Source organism: Phoca vitulina, unplaced genomic scaffold (genome assembly GCF_004348235.1).
Source record: "Phoca vitulina isolate PV1807 unplaced genomic scaffold, GSC_HSeal_1.0 scaffold33, whole genome shotgun sequence".
NCBI lineage: Eukaryota > Metazoa > Chordata > Mammalia > Carnivora > Phocidae > Phoca > Phoca vitulina.
In genome coordinates, this window is record NW_022589736.1 from 17,656,891 (window position 1) to 17,677,123 (window position 20,233).

Below are 20,233 nucleotides of genomic sequence, written 5' to 3' on the forward strand. Positions count from 1 at the left end.
GGAAGCCAGCCAACCATGAGAGAGCAAGAGAAGAAAGGATCAGAGAAAATCTACAGAAACAGCCACAAAACAAGTAACAAAATGGCAATAAATACACATCTATCAATAATTACTTTGAACATAAATGACCTAAATTCTCCAATCAAAAGACATAGGGTGACAGAATGGAGAAAAAACCAAGACCCATCTATACGCTGCCTACAAGAGACTTATTTTAGACCTAAATACACCTGCAGATTGAAAGTAAGGGAATGGAGAAACATCATGGAAATGGATGTCAAAAGAAAGCTGGTATAGCATTACTTATATTGGACAAAATGTACTTTAAAACAAAGACTGTAATAAGAGACAAAGAAGAACACTATATAATAATAAAGGGGACAATCCAACAAGAAGATATAACAATTGTAAATACTCATGCACCCAACATGGAAGCACCCAAATGCATAAAGCTATTATTAACAAACATAAAGGAAATAATCAATAGTAATACAGTAATAGTAAGGGACTTTAACATCCCACTTACATCAATGGGCAGATCATCCAAACAGAAAATCAACAAGGAAACAATGTCTTTGAATGACACACTGGACCAGATGCATCTAACAGATATAGTCAGAACATTCCATACTAAAACAGCAGAAGACACATTCTTTTCAAGTGCACATGGAACATTCTCCAGAATAGATCACATATTAGGCCACAAGACAAGTCTCAACAAATTCAAAAAGGTTGAAGTCATACCATGCATCTTTTCTGACCACGACACTATGAAACTAAATCAACCACAAGAAAATATCTGGAAAGAGCACAAATACATGGAGGTTAAATAACATGCTACTAAGCAATGAACGGGTCAACTAAGAAATCAAAGGAGTCAAAAATTACATGGAAATGAAAATGAAAACACAACAGTCCAAACTCTGGGATGCAGTAAAAGCAGTTCTAAGAGGAGAGTATGTAGCAATACATCTATCTCAAAAAGCAAGAAAAATCTCAATTAGGCAACATAGCCTTACACCTAAAGGAGCTAGAAAAAGAAGAACAAACAAAACATGAAACCAGCAGAAGGAAGGAAATAATAAAAATTAGAGCAGAAATAAATGACATCGAAACTAAAAATGCAATAGAACAGATCAATGAAACCAGGGGCCGGTTCTTTGACAAGATCAACAAAATTGATAAACCTCTAGCCAGACTCATCACAAAAAAAGGGCGGGGGAGAAAGGATTCAAATAAACAAAATCAGTAATGACAGAGGCAAAATCACAACCAACACCACAGAAATAAAATGATTGTAAGAGAACATTATGAAAAACTATATGCCGACAAACTGGAAAACCTAGAAACATATAACCATCCAAAACTCAAACAGGAAAAAATAGAAAACTTTAACAGACCAATTACCATCAATGAAATTGTATCATTAAATCAAAAAATTATCAACAAACAAAAGTCCAGGACTGGATGGCCTCACAGGTGAATTCTACCAAACACTTAAAGAATAGCTAGTACCTATTCTTCTCAAACTATTCCAAAAAAAATAGAAGAGGAAGAAAAACTTCCAAATTCATTCTATGAGGCCAGCATTACCCATAAACCAGATAAAGATACCACAAAAAAGGAGAACCACAGAACAATATCTCTGATGAACCCAGATGCAAAAATCCTCCCCCAAAATATTAGGAAACCAAATCCAACAATACATTTAAAAAATCATTCACAACAATCACATGGAATTTATTCCTGGGATGCAAAGGTGGTTCAATATTCCCAAATCAATCAATTTGATATATCACATCAATAAGAAAAAGGACAAAAACTATATGATCAGTTCAATAGATGCAGAAAAAGCATTTAACAAAGTACAACATCCATTCATGATAAAAACACTCAAAAATAAGGGTTAGAGAGAACATACCTCAACATAATAAAGGCCTTATATGAAAACCCCACAGCTAGCATCATACTCACTGGGGAAAAAGTGAATGCTTTTCCCTTAAGGTCAGGAATAAGACAAGGATGTCCACTCTCACCACTTTTATTCAACATAGTACTGGAAGTCCTAGCTACGGCAATCAGACAACAAAAAGAAATAAAAGTCATCCAAATTGGTAAGGAAGAAGCAAAACTGTCACTATTTGCAAATGATATGATACTGTATCTAGAAAACCCTAAAAACTTCACCAAAAAACTATTAGAACTGATAAATGAATTCAGTAAGGTTACAGGATACAAAATCAATAGACAGAAATCCATAGCATTTCTATACACTAATAATGAAGCAGCAGGAAGAGATATTAAGAAAACAATCCCATTTACAATTGCACCAAAAATAATAAAATAAACTAAAATAGGAATAAACTTAGCCAAAGAGGTGAAAGACCTGTACTCTGAAAAGTATAAAACACTGATGAAAGAAATTGAAGGCAACACAAATGGAAAGATATTCCATGATCATGGATTGGAAGAGCAAATATTGTTAAAATGTTCATACTATCCAAAGCAATCTACAAATTTAATGCAATCCCTATCATAATACCAACAGCATTTTTCACAGAACCAGAATAAGCAATTCTAAAGTTTGTATGGAACCAAAAAAAAAACCCCTAAATAGCCAAAGCTGTCGACCTCTGAGAGTCGTGGACCTGGGGCGGTGAAGGAACTGAGAAAAAGAGACGACAGTAAAGCGAGGCACAGGGGACCCCGAGCAAACAGCCCAAGGTCCTGGGGTTTATTTTCCATAATCTAATATACCTTCTACAATGATATAGATCTATAATGATTTACAGCAGGGGCTTAATAAGGCACATTCTTGGGGCGCCTGGGTGGCTCAGTTGGTTAAGCAACTGCCTTCAGCTCAGGTCATGATCTCAGGGTCCTGGGATCGAGCCCCGCATTGGGCTCCCTGCTCGGCGGAAGCCTGCTTCTCGCTTTCCCGCTCCCCCTGCTTGTGTTCCCTCTCTGGCTGTCTCTCTCTGTCAAATAAATAAATAAAATCTTAAAAAAAAAAAAAAAAAAAATAAGGCACATTCTTCCACGTACCCAGGGTTAGTCAAGTGAAGCAATGCGAGTGGAGAAGGAATAAAGAAATCTGTAACTGGCTGTGATCAATTAATTATAAACACCATTGTACTCGGACCTTAACACAGGATAAGTGAACAAAGAAGGGAATGCACAGTGTGCTTTTTACAGCTGGCTTCCTATCTGCAAAACATCTTCTGCTGCGTACTTTAGAACAGACCACACACATCCCAAGGGCCTTTCACTCTGATCCTTTCGGGTTATTTTTAACCCTGCAATCTCGAGTTTTCTCAGAGATCTCGGAGTCGGAACGAACATGCACCAGTGGTCGTTGTGGCGTTCTGTTTCCCACACAAAGCAATCTTGAAAAAGAAAAACAAAACTGAAGGTATTACAATTCCAGATTTCATGTTATATTACAAAGTTGTAGTATTCAAAACAGTATGGTACTGGCACAAAAACAGACACATAGATCAGTGGAACAGAATAGAAAGCCCAGAAATAAGCCCACAATTATCTGGTCAATTCATCTTTGACAAAGGATAAAAGAATATGCCGTGGGAAAAAAACAGTCTCTTTAACAAAGGATGTTGGGAAAACTGGACAGCTACATGCAAAAGAATGAAACTGGGCCACTTTCTTACACCATACATAAAAATAAACTGAAAATGGGTCAAGGACCTAAATGTGAGACCTGAAACCATAAAAATCCTAGAAAAGAGCACAAGCAGTGATTTCTCTGACATTGGTCATAGCAACATCATTCTAGATATGTCTCCTGAGACAAGGGAAATAAAAGCAAAAATAAAACACTGGGACTACATCAAAATAAAAAGCTTCTGCACAGCAAAGGAAACAACCAGCAAAACTAAAAACCTACTGAATGGGAAAAGATATTTGCAAATGAGGTATCTGATAAAGTTATTATCCAAAATATATAGAGCTTACACAACTTAACACACACACACACACACACACACACACACACACACATCCAATTACAAAATAGGCAGAAGAAATGAACGGACCTTTCTCCAAAGAAGACATCCAGTGGCCAACAGACACATGAAAAGATGCTCAACATCACTCAATCATTAGGGAAATGCAAATCAAAACCACAGTGAGATATCACCTTGCAACTGTCAGAATGGCTAAAATCCAAAAAGTCAAGAAACAACAAGTGTTGGTGAAGATGTGGAGGAAAAGGAACTCTCGTGCACTGTTGGTGGGAATGCAAACTGGTGCAGTCACTGTGGAAGATTATGGAGTTTCCTCAAAAAATTAAAAATAGAACTGCCCTACATTCCAAGAATCACACTAGTGGGTATTTACCCAAAGAATATAAAAACACGAATTTGAAGGGATATACGCATCCCTATGTTTATTGCAGCATTATTTATAATAGCTAAACTACGGAAGCCACCCCAGTGCCCATCAATAGATAAACGGGTAAAGAAGAAGTGGTATATATATATATATATATATATATATATATATATATATATATAATTATAATATTATTCAGACATAAAAAAGACCCTACAAAATCTTGCCATCTGTAACAACATGGGTGGATTTAGAGAGTATAACGCTAAGTGAAATAAGCCAGTCAGAGAAAGACAAATACCATATGACTTCACTCATACGTGGAATTTAAGAAACAAAACAAACAAACAATGGAAAAAAACAAGGGAGACACAAACCAAAAAAAGAAACTCTTAATTAGAGAACAAACAGATGGTCACGAGGGGGGGGGGGGGGGGGGGGGGGGGGGATGAGCGAAATAGGTTAAGGGGATTAAGGGCATACTTATCTTGTGAACACTGAGTAATATATAGAACTGTTGAATCACTACATTGTACATCAGAAACTAATATAACACTGTATGTTAACCACATGGAATTAAAATAAAAAAAAAAGAAACAACTTGCCTCATTCTATTTAGTTTCTATTTTGGCATTAAAAATAAATTAATTGAAATTTGTCAATTAAGAATTTTTCAGATTTATAAGGTGCAACTGCTATTAGCAATATAGTAATATATGTGAATAGTGTTTTAGAGAGAATTATATTAATATTGAATTTATTAGATTATAGTAATTTACATCTTAATTTCTTTGAAACATTCCATGATAAATATTTAAACATTCATAGGTTATTACATGGATAGTTAGTTCTAGGTGAGCTTAGTAATTCTCTTAATTCTCTTAGTAATTCTCTTAAGTAATTCTCTCTTGTAATTGTTGAAAAACTCCCATAAAATAATAAAGAATCTCACATAACACTATCTGTACAAATATCCATTGGTTTTAAACTGAAGAATTCAGTGAGGAGAGAGACAAAGAGGTTTTTTTTATTTTATTTTATTTTATTTTATTTTTTTTAAAGATTTTATTTATTTATTTGAGAGAGAGCATGAGAGGAGGAGGGTCAGAGGGAGAAGCAGACTCCCTGCCGAGCAGAGAACCCGATGCGGGACTCGATCCTGGGACTCCAGGATCATGACCTGAGCCGAAGGCAGTTGTTTAACCAACTGAGCCACCCAGGCGCCCAAAGAGGTTTTTTTTAAATTACTTTGCGATAAATAATTTTAAAAAGAATCAGTCTTTGAAATTCAACATTGTTTTTAATAAATCAGTCGTATACACATCCATTTATTATTGTATTTGTATGCCAACTCTAAAAAAACCACTTGGTCAAGTTCATTAGTTTTAGCATTGAATATATCCTGTGCTTCTCTCTGTGTCAGGCCCCGAGCTAGTCTGATCTCAAATTAGTGCTGCTAAGTCATGGTGCTAAGTCTCTAGGCCCAGGAATTTACAGATTGTAATGGCTGATGGATTTACTACACATCCACAGTGCGGTGTAATGGAAAGTGCACTAGGAAAGGAGGAGGAATACCTGGGGTTTTGATCACTTAAAAGATCCAAGCTTTAGTTCCTTCATCTAGGCAATAATGATAATATGTGGCATAATTATTTCACCAGTGGTCTGTGAGTTTCAGAACTGGCTCCTCCCATGCTCTTGGTATCATTTAATGACACCAACATCTAATCAACTGCCCAAGACAGGCCCTTGATTCTCCTTCTCCATTGCTGTCTCTGTGGGGATAATGACTCATCACTTACTCTTCCTGCTGTTTGCCCTGTTCTTGTCAAGGACAACATTATTCACCCAGATGTTAAATTCCACCCTTCCCTGCACCCTCACATGATGAAACCTGTCTACCTCACTAAGATCTCTAAATATGACCCCTCCTATCCAGTCCTCTGTTGTTAACTTAAGTCAGGCCCTCATCTGCCATCTGAACCACTGTAATAGTCTCCAAACAGGAATTGCTCCCTTAGCTTTACCCATTGTATTACATTCCTCAACCGTAACTTACGGCTCTTTAAGGACCCCTTCACCTTCAGCACAAAATCCAACATCTTGGTCATCTGGGCTGCACCCATCCCTCCACCTCATCTCCCATTATCTCTAGCACAGGCACCAAATTTGGGCTAATGCCACAGGGACTGTGATGCTGAGTGCCCCATGCTCATTGTGCTTACATGCTTTTTACAGAAGGTAGTCCCCCTGCTGTGAAGACTCCATTCTCCCTTATCTACTTTGCAGTCTTTCTTCAATCTGCAGCTCGTGAGAGGTTTTCTTCTTTACAAAGCTTTTCCTGAACAAGCCAAGCAGGATCTGTTATCTCTTTCTCTGAGCCAGCCCAGTTCCTAGCAGTACTTTTATTATTACACTCAGTGGGTCTGTAAAACAATTATTTGTTTCCATGACTCTTTTTTCTAATAGACACTGAACTTCTTGAAGGATGGAACAGTATGTTATTTGTCTTTGTTTATCCAGCTAATATCTCATACTATAAGTTGATGATCAATAATTTCTTATAGGTGGATGGATAGGTGGGTGGATGGATAGATGGATGGTTGCTTCTACCCTCATGCACTTTAGTTCTGATAATCACAGCTTTATCTTCAGTAACAAGATTCTTTTTCTTTCTTTTCCCCCCTCAACAGGTGTTCTTCTTTATCATCCATCCCTCAACACCTGAACCCCACCAACCTTTCTCTAAATAGTCTTCTATTCAATAGACTCCACTCAAATGAGTTACTCCTTTCATTGTTCTTTCATAACACTTCATATTTAGTTGTACTAAAAAAAAAGCTTTCAACACTTTTAATTGTAATTATTAGTTTAAATACCTATATCCTTCCCTTAGACTTTACATTCCTTAAGACAGCATCTCAAATTTCTTTCTCATATCTTTATTCCCAGCAGAGGCTAGCACAAGGTAGGTGATAGTACAAGATAGTAGGTGCTTGCTGAATTAATTCATAAAGGTGTACCTGAATGTATGAAATGAAATAATGTATTTGAGAGTTCTTTGAAACTGGAAAGCCCAAGACAAATGTTAGATATTGTTATCATCTTGATCACGCCCACGAATCATATCCTTTCCTCTGCTCCTTACTTCTTTCTACCTAGACAGCCCACAGACCCTCATCTAAATTATCACTTCACACAGATTTCCTTGCTCCCACTCAGAATGCATTTTGACATTAAACCAAACCCCTCAGCACTTGGATAAGATCTAGAATATAAAGAGGCTTGAAAAACAGAATCAACTCTCTTGCGATTTAGTACCAGCCTTAAAACGCTAGTAAATGATAACCATATTCTGAAAATGAAGATTGCCAGATCATTTTAGGTACCATTTTTTTTTGGCTAATGGCAGTATGTTTGTCCTAAATTTGTGCCTGTTCCTTATATAGAGAGAATTAGTTTATTAGTTAGGGAACAAAAGTATAAAACATGCAACAGAAGAAATTTTATATATATATATATATATATATATATATATATATATATATATGAATGATAAGAACAAATACTTGATACAAAAATTTCAACTTCTTCCCAGGAAATTCCAGGATATTTTATGAATGACCTTGCAATTACTTCATCCACCTTGAAGAAGGGACCTTCTCCAGTGTGAAAGGCAGTAGCCTCTTTGTATTTCAAAATCACCCCACTGCCTATTAGGGCAAGAGGTGAAAAATACCTTAAAGTCTGGGGAAGATTGGAATAAGAAAGAAGGTAATTTTCATGGATATAGAATATGGAATGAGCAGAGTTGACATCTCCACTTATATAAGAAGTGCTATGAGATCACTGATGACTGGGAGGGGCAGGACCTCTGCTAATCCTCATCTGAAAGACGTCAAGCAGAGTACATTTTCCCATGATACCATTCTGACATTTGGGGTCAATCCTTTCTCCAAGTGAAAAAAAGTCACTTGCATAAATGCGACTTCAGTAGCACCTTGACAGTCCCTGGAAGTCATCCAAATGAATGCCAATTTAATGTGGTGAAGTCACCTTGTTAGACATTTATGGTGCAGGGCTGCTCCAAGATGTCTTTGTGGTGGGGTGCACTACTCATAGTTGAGTGCTGGTGAGAAGTATGTGAGTGATGCTCCCATCACAGAACAAGCAGCATGGTCTAAGAACATGGCTTCTGAGACAAACACAGTCTGGCTTTATTCTCAACCTGTCATTTTGGAAGTTGAGTTACTTAGCTTTTTTGAGTCTTGGTTTCCTCACCTATGAAATGGGGATGATCATACCTTCCTCATATAGTTTTTGCAAGGATTAAATGAGATAGGGCTGTTTTAAATACCTGATGATTATTATGTGGGTTTTTTTTTTTTTTTTTTTTTTTGCTTCCTCTATCTCTCCTATCCTATCCCCCATTAACATCTCATACCAAACTCGGGGTTTTTTTAGGACTTTCCTTTGAAAATTGTGCATGATCACTGACGCTATTTTTTCCCCCATGGATTTTGCACATCAGTAAGGAAAATGAAAGTGAAATCATTTCTCAGTTTCCTTCACACTAATGTTCAGTTATCCAGAGGGTGTCATATCACCAAATGTCAGTAAAAATAATAATATATAATGCATAATATATAGTATGTAATATATAATATATGATTTCATCTATCTATCTCCTGGCTTTTTAATGATAGCAAATTTGTCAGCTTCATTTTTTAACTGCATTTTCCGAATGTCCAAAATATCATCTTTTGCTCCTCTTCTGAAGAAATCATCTCCTCTCCATGTGACTATAAAATTTTTAAAAGGACCATACCTCCCCCCGCCCCGCCCAAATCATACTCCTTTCTATGTGCTATTCTACAGAATAAGAATTCCCAGGGGTTACTTTCAAAACTTACATGTGCTGATGAATCTCATTAAACATGTTCTCCTTCCTCTAGAAAGATATCTACATCTATGGTGATATTCTTCAGATAACATTTATAAGATAGGAAGCATTTATATAAAATTTACCTCTGGAGAATTGGGTCCCTACATTCCCCATTCCTCTCTTAGATGAGGCTGTTATAAGACCACATCAGAGGGATCACACATGGCCTCATGGGTCACTGCAAGGCCTTGGCTTTTTCTCTGAGGGAAATGGGAAGTGAGTGGTGAGTTTTGAGCACATGAGAGACCTAATCTGACTTAGTTGTGCTGATAGCACTTTCATCGCTATATCTGAATAGATTGTAGTAGAGCAAAGGCAGAAAAGAGAGGAGAGCAGTTGAGAAGGAGATGGTGGTGACTTGGACCAGGAGGGTAGCAGGAGAGATGGTGATATGTCCAGATTCTGGTCACATTTTGAAAGTCGAACCAAAAAGCTGTCCCAGTAGGCTGGAAGTGTAGTGTGAGATGAAGAAAGCAGTCAAGGATGATTATAAGGTTCTTAGCCTGAGCAAATGGATAGATGGAGTTGCCATCAGCTGAGAGAGGGAAGGGTGTCGGAACAGCTGGTTTAGGGTGGTAGATGAGGGCTCTAGTTTGAGACATGTTAAGCTTGAGCTGTCTATTAGACATCCAGGTGGAGAAGGCAAACAGGCAATTAGATATGCAATTCTGGACTACAGGAGAGAGGTCTGGTCTGGTGATAGAAGACCCTTAATATGTGCCCCTTAATATTTGTAAGAGGCTTAGAGCAATATCAGATTCCTAGTAAGAAAGTAAGCAATGGTCATCATTAATATGATTCCTTTAACCATGTCATTCAAATTGTCCAATATAACTACTGCCTACTATATGTATTTATACTCTGAACTAACAATTAAAGAAATTTACACAGTAATCCTTTCTTACTTTTCAGGTTTATCACTGCCTTGTCCCCATGCTACCCTTTGATGGGAAATTCCCCATTTTTCAAGTGCATTTTGTGGGGAGGGCGTTAAAGTTCAAAATAAGATTAAAACAACACTATGTGTGCTATAGTCAGTATAATTCTGGACAATGTCCTTTGAGCACAAAATGTTTGGCAGTAGGAGAAGTCATATAGAATGATGGTTAAGATAGCTGATTCTAGCATTGAAATTAACTCATATTCTAACACATCACTTTGAATAAATTTCTAATGTCTCACTTCTCCAATTCTCCATCTGTAAAATTGAGATCAGTGGAATTATGGAGAATATTAAATGGGGTAATAGATATAAAGTGCTTAGCACAATGCCAGATACAAGTAAGTTCTTATAATTTTCAGCTATTATGATGATAAGCAACTTTACTTTGTGTTTTCAGTTGTAACTAAGACTAAAATCTCCCCTATGGCTTTTCATTTACCATAGACTTTTCATTGAATACCTATTTCAATATATCACTTAAAACTTACAAGACTTAGTCTCAAGGCATTAGGCCAAAGGAAAGAAAAAGACATTAAGAGCAGAAATAGGAGTCTGATCCAACATGTTATTGGCACCTTCATCCCCTGCTTGTCTCCCCACCCACCCCCAGCACCTTGCCCATATTGGTAATTAAACTGAAGGAACTGACTCAAAAGAAACACACTAAACTTCCCTCTTCCCTCTTATGTTATTTTAATTGTGTATATTTTGTTTTTAAGCATGGTTCTTTGGGGGAAAACACAATGTGTCTACTATAGAAAAACACATATTCTTTTAGGCAAGTAATTTTAGAAGCAAAAGACGGTCTCCAGGGTAAGAAGATGGAAAAGGAGTGGTATTAGCAGAAGATGGCACAGAACGAATGCACATTTTATAGTGTAAAAGAAAGATATTTTAGCCTCCCTGCCTAAAACAACACTGTGCACTATCAGTTATGCTGAATTGTTGAATAGAATAAAACAGAACCAGCTACAATATGACTGCTTAGAGTGAAAGTCAATAGTCAACTCCTAGGGAGCATCTCACACTCGTGACACACAGAGGCTTAATTGGTCCTCCTATGGTTTGGAAGAAAGGCCTTGAAAATACTTCTGACTTCTTTGAAGCAAATTTATAGACATATAACAGTGCTTTAATCCTTGCATCCTGGAATTGCCAAGGTAATAGAATATCAGTGGATAAAAGCCTAGTAAGACAATCATCATCTGATATTCCAACTCTGTGCCAGGCCAATTTGGGATTTCAATCATTTCCATTCTCTGCACCCTGAACTCCCTTCACACAATGTCTAAAGGGTGTATTTTTCCTTCACATTTTTTTCCATATTGTCTCCTGATTTCTTTCTTTCTCTCTCTTTCTTCCTTCCTTCCTTTTTCTTTCTTTCTTTCTTTCTTTCTTTCTTTCTTTCTTTCTTTCTTTCTTTCTTTCTTTCTTTCTTTTTCTCTTTCTTTCTTTCTTTCTTTCTTTCTTTCTTTCTTTCTTTCTTTCTTTCTTTCTTTCTTTCTTCTTTCTTCCTTCCTTCCTTCCTTCCTTCCTTCCTTCCTTCCTTCCTTCCTGCCTTTCTTTCTTTCTTCTTTCTCCTCTATGTGTCTGAATCTCTACCATGGTATTTTTGGGGTTAACTTCATGCATCCCTTTTTACTTGTTATGATCTAAATTTCTTGAGATCATCTACTCTTGCTCTGGACTCTGCTTCACTCTCTGTAGCTGGTGCTTCTCTTATACACCTCTCTTTTCCTGTTCATTTACATAGTCTTACATCATAAAACAGTGCTATTCTTACTATGATCTCTAAAGAAATGAGAAGACATCCATAAAAATTATCATGAAATGATAAATTCTATTTAAAAACTAGGCATGCCAGAACACAAATATCTGTAGGAGTGGTGCCCCTTTTTGAAAAGTTGCAGTGATATTCACAAATGATGATATATCCCAAAATGACATTGGAATTAATTTTGGAACCGCTTTATGATCTTCACAAGAAAATCACCATATTACCTTACCTTAGTTTCATATTTTACCCAGATTAGTATTACTCACCTAATTCACCAGACTGATGCCAAATTCCCTTTGATAGCTTCCAGAGTTCATAGCCTTCCCACTTCTATGAAGGATTTTCAAAAGGAACATATCCTGAAGACAAGTCTGAAGGAGAATTACAAAATTGTCTTTGAGTAATGGAAGCATAATTAAAACGTCTTAGTTCCCAAGTACTTTAGAAGGGAAAACTCCCTTTTAGGTAAGGGTAAATTCCCTTATTTCTGGTAACACATTGCATTTACTATTTTATAGTTACATCATAAGAGCCAACTCAAAAGTTCTGTTACTTTAATTATGTTTCAGTACACAGTGCACTTAGAACTTTTAATCTGTATATATGGAAGATACATTCTTGATAATAACAGTGTGTCTGTCTTATTGTCTCTAGGACTATACTTGATAAAAAGGAACTACTAGAGTTTGCTCAACTTGGCTGTTACTTGGAATATGATCTCTTTGGGACCGAACTCCTTCATTACCAATTCAACCCGGATATCGACATGCCCAATGATAATAAAAGAATTAGAAGGTAAATACGATGAAATCTCTGAGAGCATTCCCTTTTACCAGCCCTTTTTGATTCATATCTAGGCGGGTATTAGCAAAGATTCAGAACACAGTATGCAGGCGGAACCAGAGACTTTCAGAAAAAAAGTATCAGTGCTGTTGCAGGCAGAAAATCTCTATATATTATTTCAAGAAGCAAATGAGTCATCCTAAGTAGGCAAAAGCTTAGCAGAGCCTTAGAAGTTCAGTGCAGATGGGCAGCTGACAAGAAACAGATAATACTTAACCCCTGCCATGACAATAAGAGAACAAAGATGTTTTCCTCTTTTTATCCTTAATCAAGTAAGCTGTTTCTTTCCCATGTTGCCCACACTGAAGCCCTCACCTCCTACAATGAATTTCTGAAATGCTTTATAAAAAATATTCACTACAGAGATGATTGAAACTTAAATGCTGTAAGTCAAATGTCTAAAGATGAAACATCATAGAAGATCTAACCCCTCAAAACTGTCTAAGCGAGTAATTGTACGAGTCATTCTCTGCAACCAAGTGAAAATTTTTGGAGTCAAGGGTGGATGGCTACCAGTTTGTCTTGGTTACGTGGTGATGTGAACCCTGAATGCACCAAGTTAGGGAATCTGGGAGGAGAAACAGATTTGGGATTCACAAGGATGCCTGGCTTGGGAGCATCTAAGAGTTGCTATCCAGTGAAGCCATGGATAAGGGGATGAAGCTCAGAGCAGAGATCTGGACTCAGACATAAATGTGGGCATCTTCGGTCTGTATGTCATGGTTGGCAGCATGGGAATGAATGAGATCACTCAGAGAAGAGAATGAGGACAGAACCCTGGGGAACACTGATATTTAAGGAATGGACTCAGGAAGAGTCACTCAAGGACAGATTGAAAAGTTTTCAAAGTGAGAAGAGTATCAGGGAAATGTGTTGTGGTGGGAGTCGGGGTGGGAGAATGCTTAAAACAGAAGGGCTTGGACACCTGAGAGGTGGCAGGCATCAAGTGAGGTAAAGGCTGAAAGTGTCCACTGGATTTCATAGACTGGAGATTCTCTTGCACAGTCAGGAAGTACAGTCTCCATAGACAACGCTTGAGGAGTAAGGAGGGGGTAAGGAAGAGGAGAGAGAATGTGGAGGGTACTCTTTCAAGAAGCTTGGTAGTAAAGGGAAGCAGGGGTGTAGGGCCAAAGCAAGAAGCCACGGCAGGATCAAGGGAAGGTTTTGTTAAGAGTTGAGCAATGTTTATGTGCCTGAGAGCAAAAGCAGAGAGACAGAGACAGAGGCAGAGACAAATCCCGGGAAGCAGTACTCATTCTACAGCGCTGTTATGGAATATATATGAAATAAAGTATGCAGAGTTTTTATGTGAGTGTCTGGTGCAGAATATGAAAATAGTCAATCGATGCTAACTTAAAGCAATCTGCAGAGAGGAGCTACAGAGCAAGGCTTTAAGGAGACAAACAGATGGAATCTGGGAAGCAAACAGAAAGTCGGTTGAAAGGGTAAGGCAAGCAATGGGGTGAATGCAGAGAGATGTCGTGGCAAGAACAGGAAACTGAGGACATATGGCCACCCATGTTCGGTAGTGTCCCTGTGAAGGAGACTTGGTTATCTTCTGAGAAGGAAGGAACAGATTCAGGGCAGGACCTCATAGAAGAGGAGGGAGGCTGGGAATGGATGCTGAGGGAATGCGAGAGACACTGATGGGACGTGTTGTGTGTGAGACCCACGTGAGGCTCAAGGTCATGACTGCATGACTGCACAGTGGCACCAATGCACATGATGTGGTGATTATTTCCACCCAAAATGTTGTGTATTTTGGCAGTAAGACCAAGGAAGCTTTGAGGAGAAGCAGAAAATGTCAACAGAGAGAGGGTTGGGATTCTGTCTTCGAAAACATGGCTGACAACTGGGGGAACAGGGGTGGGGTTGAGTGAGGGTCATGAGGTCCAAGATGGAGGAAAGAAGGTATAGAGAAAAATGGGAAGATAAAAGAATAATATAGCAGAGGTGAATAACCGGAAGCTTGAGTGAAGGGGGAGAATGTACACAGAAGGAGGTGAGTGAGAAGGTAGAAGGATGTAACTTGGGGTCAGAGTGGGGAACTGAAGATCGAGATTTCAGAGAGGAAGTAGTCTTCCATGATGACAAGGCCCAGAAAGTGGTTATGGGTGCAGAAAACCATTTGGAATACAAGTAAAGAAAACTGACCTACAGAAGGGATGTCCAGAAACTGAGGCTCAAGCAGCAATAGTAGGACATATACACACACGGGAGTTGAGGGAAAGATCTAGAGCCGGTGGCCACAGTTGGGACAGCCCTCAGCTCTTACCCTGGGCAGTCAACCTTTACATCTGTTTGCCTTCTGCTGTCCCTGTGTATGGTCACTCCTCCTTGATGGTTCGAGTTTAATATCCTCAGGGAGAGCTAGCTGATCCATGTAACTCTAGCTATGTCAATATGGAGATGATCAGCCGTATGTGAGCAAACTGATCTGACTAGTGAAGCTAGGTCTTTTAAAAATTTTTTTACACCACTGACATCAATTCTTTGATACACTGATTTATTGTTTCTTTTTTGTTTGTTCATTTTGAATTATGATTTTAACTTACGTGCCCTAGGAGCACCATTCAGTAGAGGCAAACACGTGTCCCTATGGCCCCTGTGCCATACTCAGAGGTGAATATTCTCTGGAATTTAAAGTGGGTGGTTTGGTAGGGCTTTCTCATCTTTCATGATCTCAAAACCATGGTTTCCTGAGGAATGCCCTCAATACACATTTTGTAACTCATCTTAGAAATAGGAAGTTTGCTTTTAGGACCTGCTTCCTTTTCCTAAGCCCCTTTGTGGCAGTGAGCTGTATCTTTTGTATCTTTAGAAGGAATCCTATGCCATCCATGAGGCTCCTGGACCTTGAATAAGAGAGAGGGAGCCTGCAAAGGGGTCTAGGAAGGAAATATGGGGGGGAGGGACAACTGACACCTCATCTCATATTCCTTCTTAGCAACTTTTGGCTATTAATTCAAGAACAAGAATTTCATTCTGATCAGCTTTCCTTGAACCAAATGTAAACATTCCAGATGTATTTCTATACATCAAAATATATATGTAATATATGTGTGTTTATGTATGTCTATGTCTGTATATATACTTAACTGTCCTTAAATGAAAATCATGCATTAGGTCACTTGACTTAAGTCCAGCTCACGGTAATTACTGAATGACCTTTCGGGAGGGGATGTGCTCCGGTACCCCCCTGCCCTCCCTCCTTTGGGCACCTGATTTTCATCATCCATTGGCAGTCCTTTTCTGAGCCTTAGTCATCTTACAGCTCTGAACTGCAAGAACATAGAAGCACGCTTCTGCCTACCTCTGGTTTTCAGCACCAGAAATTCTGTGTCTAACACCTGTTTTCAATCTTATGCTCCATTTCTCAAATCTTATTATATCTCTGCCTTTTCACACTTTGTAGTCTCTCTCTAATATTTGTTTGCAAAACACTAACTCATTTGTATTTCTATAATTACTGTCATATTTGTCTTTTCATCTACAGTGGTTCCTTCCTTCTGCCTGCATCTCTGGAACTACTGTTCTTCCATACAATGGCACGGCACGAGAGAGGAGCTTTTATTCTAAGAGTGGCCAAGCTAGGGCACCTGGGTGGCTCAGTCAGTTGGGTGTCTGCCTTTGGCTCAGGTCATGATCGCACAGTCCTGGGATCCATATCCCATATCGGGCTCCCTGCTCAGCAAGAGTCTGCTTCTCCCTCTCCCTCTACCCGTCCCCTCTGCTCATGCTCTCTCTCTCTCTCTCAAATAAATAAATCTTAAAAAAAAAAAAAACTCTTTAAAAAAAAAAGAGTGGCCAAGTTATATCTTGATAGTCAGGAGATAATTATGTTTGCAGCACCATGGCAGTATCTTTCTCATGAGAGAACTGGTCTCCACATGCTCGACTTAATGAGTTCTAAGGGTTCTCCTTTTTCAATGAGTATCTTATCCATTATACTCTTTCCTTACTACTTCACAATTTGATAACTTTGGGTTTCAGGGTATGGCGCGAGGTCACATATGGGAATTTGTTTATCCATCTGTAATAACATGACATCATTTTTTTTTTTTTTTACTCAGACAAGGAAAACAGACAAAAACTTTGGGAAATGCTCAGAAAATATAAGGGGGGGAGGTGTACCCTAAAATTTCTGGGAATGTGATACTCCTTTTCATTTGGTGATCAAGGTTTGTTAAACTAAGTTCCAGCAATGTGTATGCATTCTGTCAAATCTTCCTCTTTTTTCATAAATGATGACATAACTCACTTAGAGCATTCCCTTAAGGAGAGTCTGTTCCAAAAGTAACATCAGATCAGAGCTTTTGGACACTATACAAATTTTAAAGAGGTAAATATCCACGGTGGCACAAACAGAAGTCCAAGTACTTATAGGACACACGTGGGTACATGTGACATGAACACAGATTTCTAGACAAAAAGGCTCAGGGTGGCTTTTCTCTGGCACTTGCTTTCCTTTGATCTACAAACACAAGATCTCATCTTCAATTATAATTTTATTTTAAAATGTGTGTTCTCGGAGGGCAAGGCTTTGTGCTTGAGGTTTTTGTGCGGTGGCCCACAATGTGCTTATTTTAGTCATTATTAAATATGACTCATGCACTGGATGGCAAGAAATGTCACAGAAGCAAAAAGGATACCTTTTAAATAATTAGCCCTTGGAAGAAGGTGCTGTCCAACCATCTAGATTCATTTGGGAATCCAGAGACTGACAAGACTGTGTAGAGAATGCCAGAGAAAAGCATTGTCTCCAAGTTGCACCTCCTGCCATCAGCGACTGGTGGAAGTCACGACGGACAGTGCCCAGAGTCCAGACACACACAGATGGTAGCTGTCAGGAGGTGACTCACACTGTAGATTATAGCATTTAACAAAGCAAAGAGGATTAGATGTTTAGACAGAAGTTGGAAAGCCATTCTGTAGCCAACTGGCTATAAATTTAAAGGAACAGCTCAATATTTATAACAATCTTGTTGAGGTAGAAGGAAGATAGAGTCAATTGTTGTTGGTTGATTTAATCCAATGCTCCAAGACGACTCCTAAGTCAAAATTCCCATAGACTTCGAAGGGACCAGTGCTCAAAATACAGAGGTACCTTTGCTGACCTTTCTAAAATGACCATCTAGCTGATCATATGCCCTTCACTTTCAAACCAACAGATTTTACTCTCAGAATGTTTTACTTGTATGAAGATTCCTTTTGCTTCCCTATTTTAATCACAAATTGCCATTGATTGTATTTCCTAGAAGAAAGGAAAGAGAGAGAGACAGAGAAAGACAGAGAGAGAGAGAATGGGTTCTGGAAAATGGGTCCAATAGGAGAGGTATTTTAGAGCAGAGAGCTGGATACAAATCCAGAACAAAGTTACTTTGGGAAATGCCAAAGCGGCTGTTCATTCAGACTGCCTATTAGAAGCTGTTTTTAATGCAGCATTGCAGGCATTGTCATAAATACCACAGGCTAGAAATTTCTGTGTGCATGGAATAAGGATCAGGTTCCTACTAGGATGCAATACTATTTTTATCATCACCACGCAATATTAAGGGCCTCCCACTACACGTGCCATAGCGGAAGGCAGTATGAGTAAAACGTTTAAAATGCCCTGATAATTTTAAATGTGAGACCAATGCCATATAATGAGTCAACATTTTTCACAGAGTGCGTCTTCTGGTGGATGAGGGCTATGAAGATCGAATTCTGATGGCGCACGACATACATACGAAGCATCGGCTAATGAAATATGGAGGTCACGGCTATTCTCATATACTTACCAACATTGTTCCTAAAATGTTGCTTAGAGGTATCACTGAGAATGCACTTGATAAGATACTAATAGAGAACCCTAAGCGATGGCTAACTTTCAAATAGGATGGTTGTTTATGAATTCACACCTTGAGCCTAAAGCTTGCAAAGAACATTTTCCAGTGGTTTCAAACCCACTGTGAGATATTAATCAGACCTCTCTGTAGGACTAACGGTGGGTCATTTCCTTTTTATGAGAATTAGAAGAGTTTTGCCTTCTCAGAAACCACTATTACCTCTGTACCTTTAGGAAATTACTGACCTAATTGAGCCCTATTGTTTTGCCTTCACAAAATAAATACAGAAATATCTATTTCCAAACAGTGATTTATTTACAGTCTGTATCCCCTTAGTGGAGTTTTGTTTTGTTTTGTTTTCTTAATCTATCAGCTGCACTACTTGAGAAAATTTAAAGTGTTTCTAGTTAAATTACCCCCTTCTGGAGCAATCTAATGTTTCTTGTAATATTGATGATCCTACTAATTATCCTGCTGTTCTTTAATTAATGCTTAATGAATAATACGGTACTTTAAAATAGCTTCAGCAGCAAGGGAAGTTAAGTTTTGAGGCTTTTTTTTTTTTCCCAAAGGATACTGTAATACAATTACCAATTCACAATGGTAAAAAGATTGTGTAAGCTTAATTATATGCTGTCTACTTTATCTATATTTACTGATAATAAATCAGTTTTGTTGCCCGTGGCTTCCCAGTATCCATTTTTGCTGTAAAACTTTGTTGTTTTAAAAAATTTGTATAAGGGAGCATGAACACATAATAGTAATTTATAAAAATTCAATCATAAAAGTCAAAATATATTACATAATATAGTTTAATGAATCATTACATTTATAATAACAAAGGCCACAGTTTAATTAATAATATATAATGCAAAAAAAGAGAAATGTTTGCCTTATCTATATTCCCTTTATTTCCTTTACCTTTTGTTTTTCCTTGGGCCTAAAGAGAGAAAATAATGCTTAGTTATCTGAAGAAAAGGTCAGATCTATTAGAAATGACATTCTGATTCTAGAGCCTACTCTTCAAAAGGTACCCTGCCCTGATGTTTGGTGTAAATAAAGCCTTTTTGAAACCCATAGAAGATGTGCACTGCTGTTTACAAATTAATTTTTTGGTTGATTCCTCATTATGCTATTTGTTACCTCCCCCCCAAAAAAATCTCCAAACCCTTGCTACCAATTCGTCTTTGATAAGTATATATTGTTAAACAGAAATAAATCCATTGCAACTCCTTTATGAGTTATCCAACATATTAGAAAGGCCAAACAGAATTAGTCACTATTCTTGATGAATGGGCTAAGTGTTTTTAATCATAAAAATCATGACAGTTACTCAGACCAAGGCATTTAAACCAAGCCAACAGCACCTTCAGATGGGAACACCATGCGTAACTCTTTTGGAAAGTTAGGGTTTTCTAAATACAAGATATTTCCGTGGATCAAAGATGATCAAGCTTTCTGTGTATTAGAACACAAAGTACCCAAGAGGAACAAGCCAGGAGAACAAACTAATTCCTTTAAATGAAAAAATGCAAATGTCCTTC

At 38.0% G+C, this 20,233-nt stretch overlaps 1 protein-coding gene across 2 annotated transcripts in view; it reads left to right on the top strand.

Moving 5' to 3' along the window:
- Positions 1–19,482, top strand: part of PTER (phosphotriesterase related) — a 67,337-nt gene extending 47,855 nt beyond the window's left edge. For both annotated transcript variants that reach the window (XM_032425755.1, XM_032425754.1), the window contains exons 4-5: positions 12,670–12,810; positions 18,528–19,482. In XM_032425755.1, the coding sequence (XP_032281646.1) occupies positions 12,670–12,810; positions 18,528–18,738 (352 nt within the window). In that variant the 3' untranslated portion in view covers positions 18,739–19,482. The remainder of the gene's footprint in view (positions 1–12,669; positions 12,811–18,527) is intronic.
- The last annotated feature ends 751 nt before the right edge of the window (positions 19,483–20,233 follow it).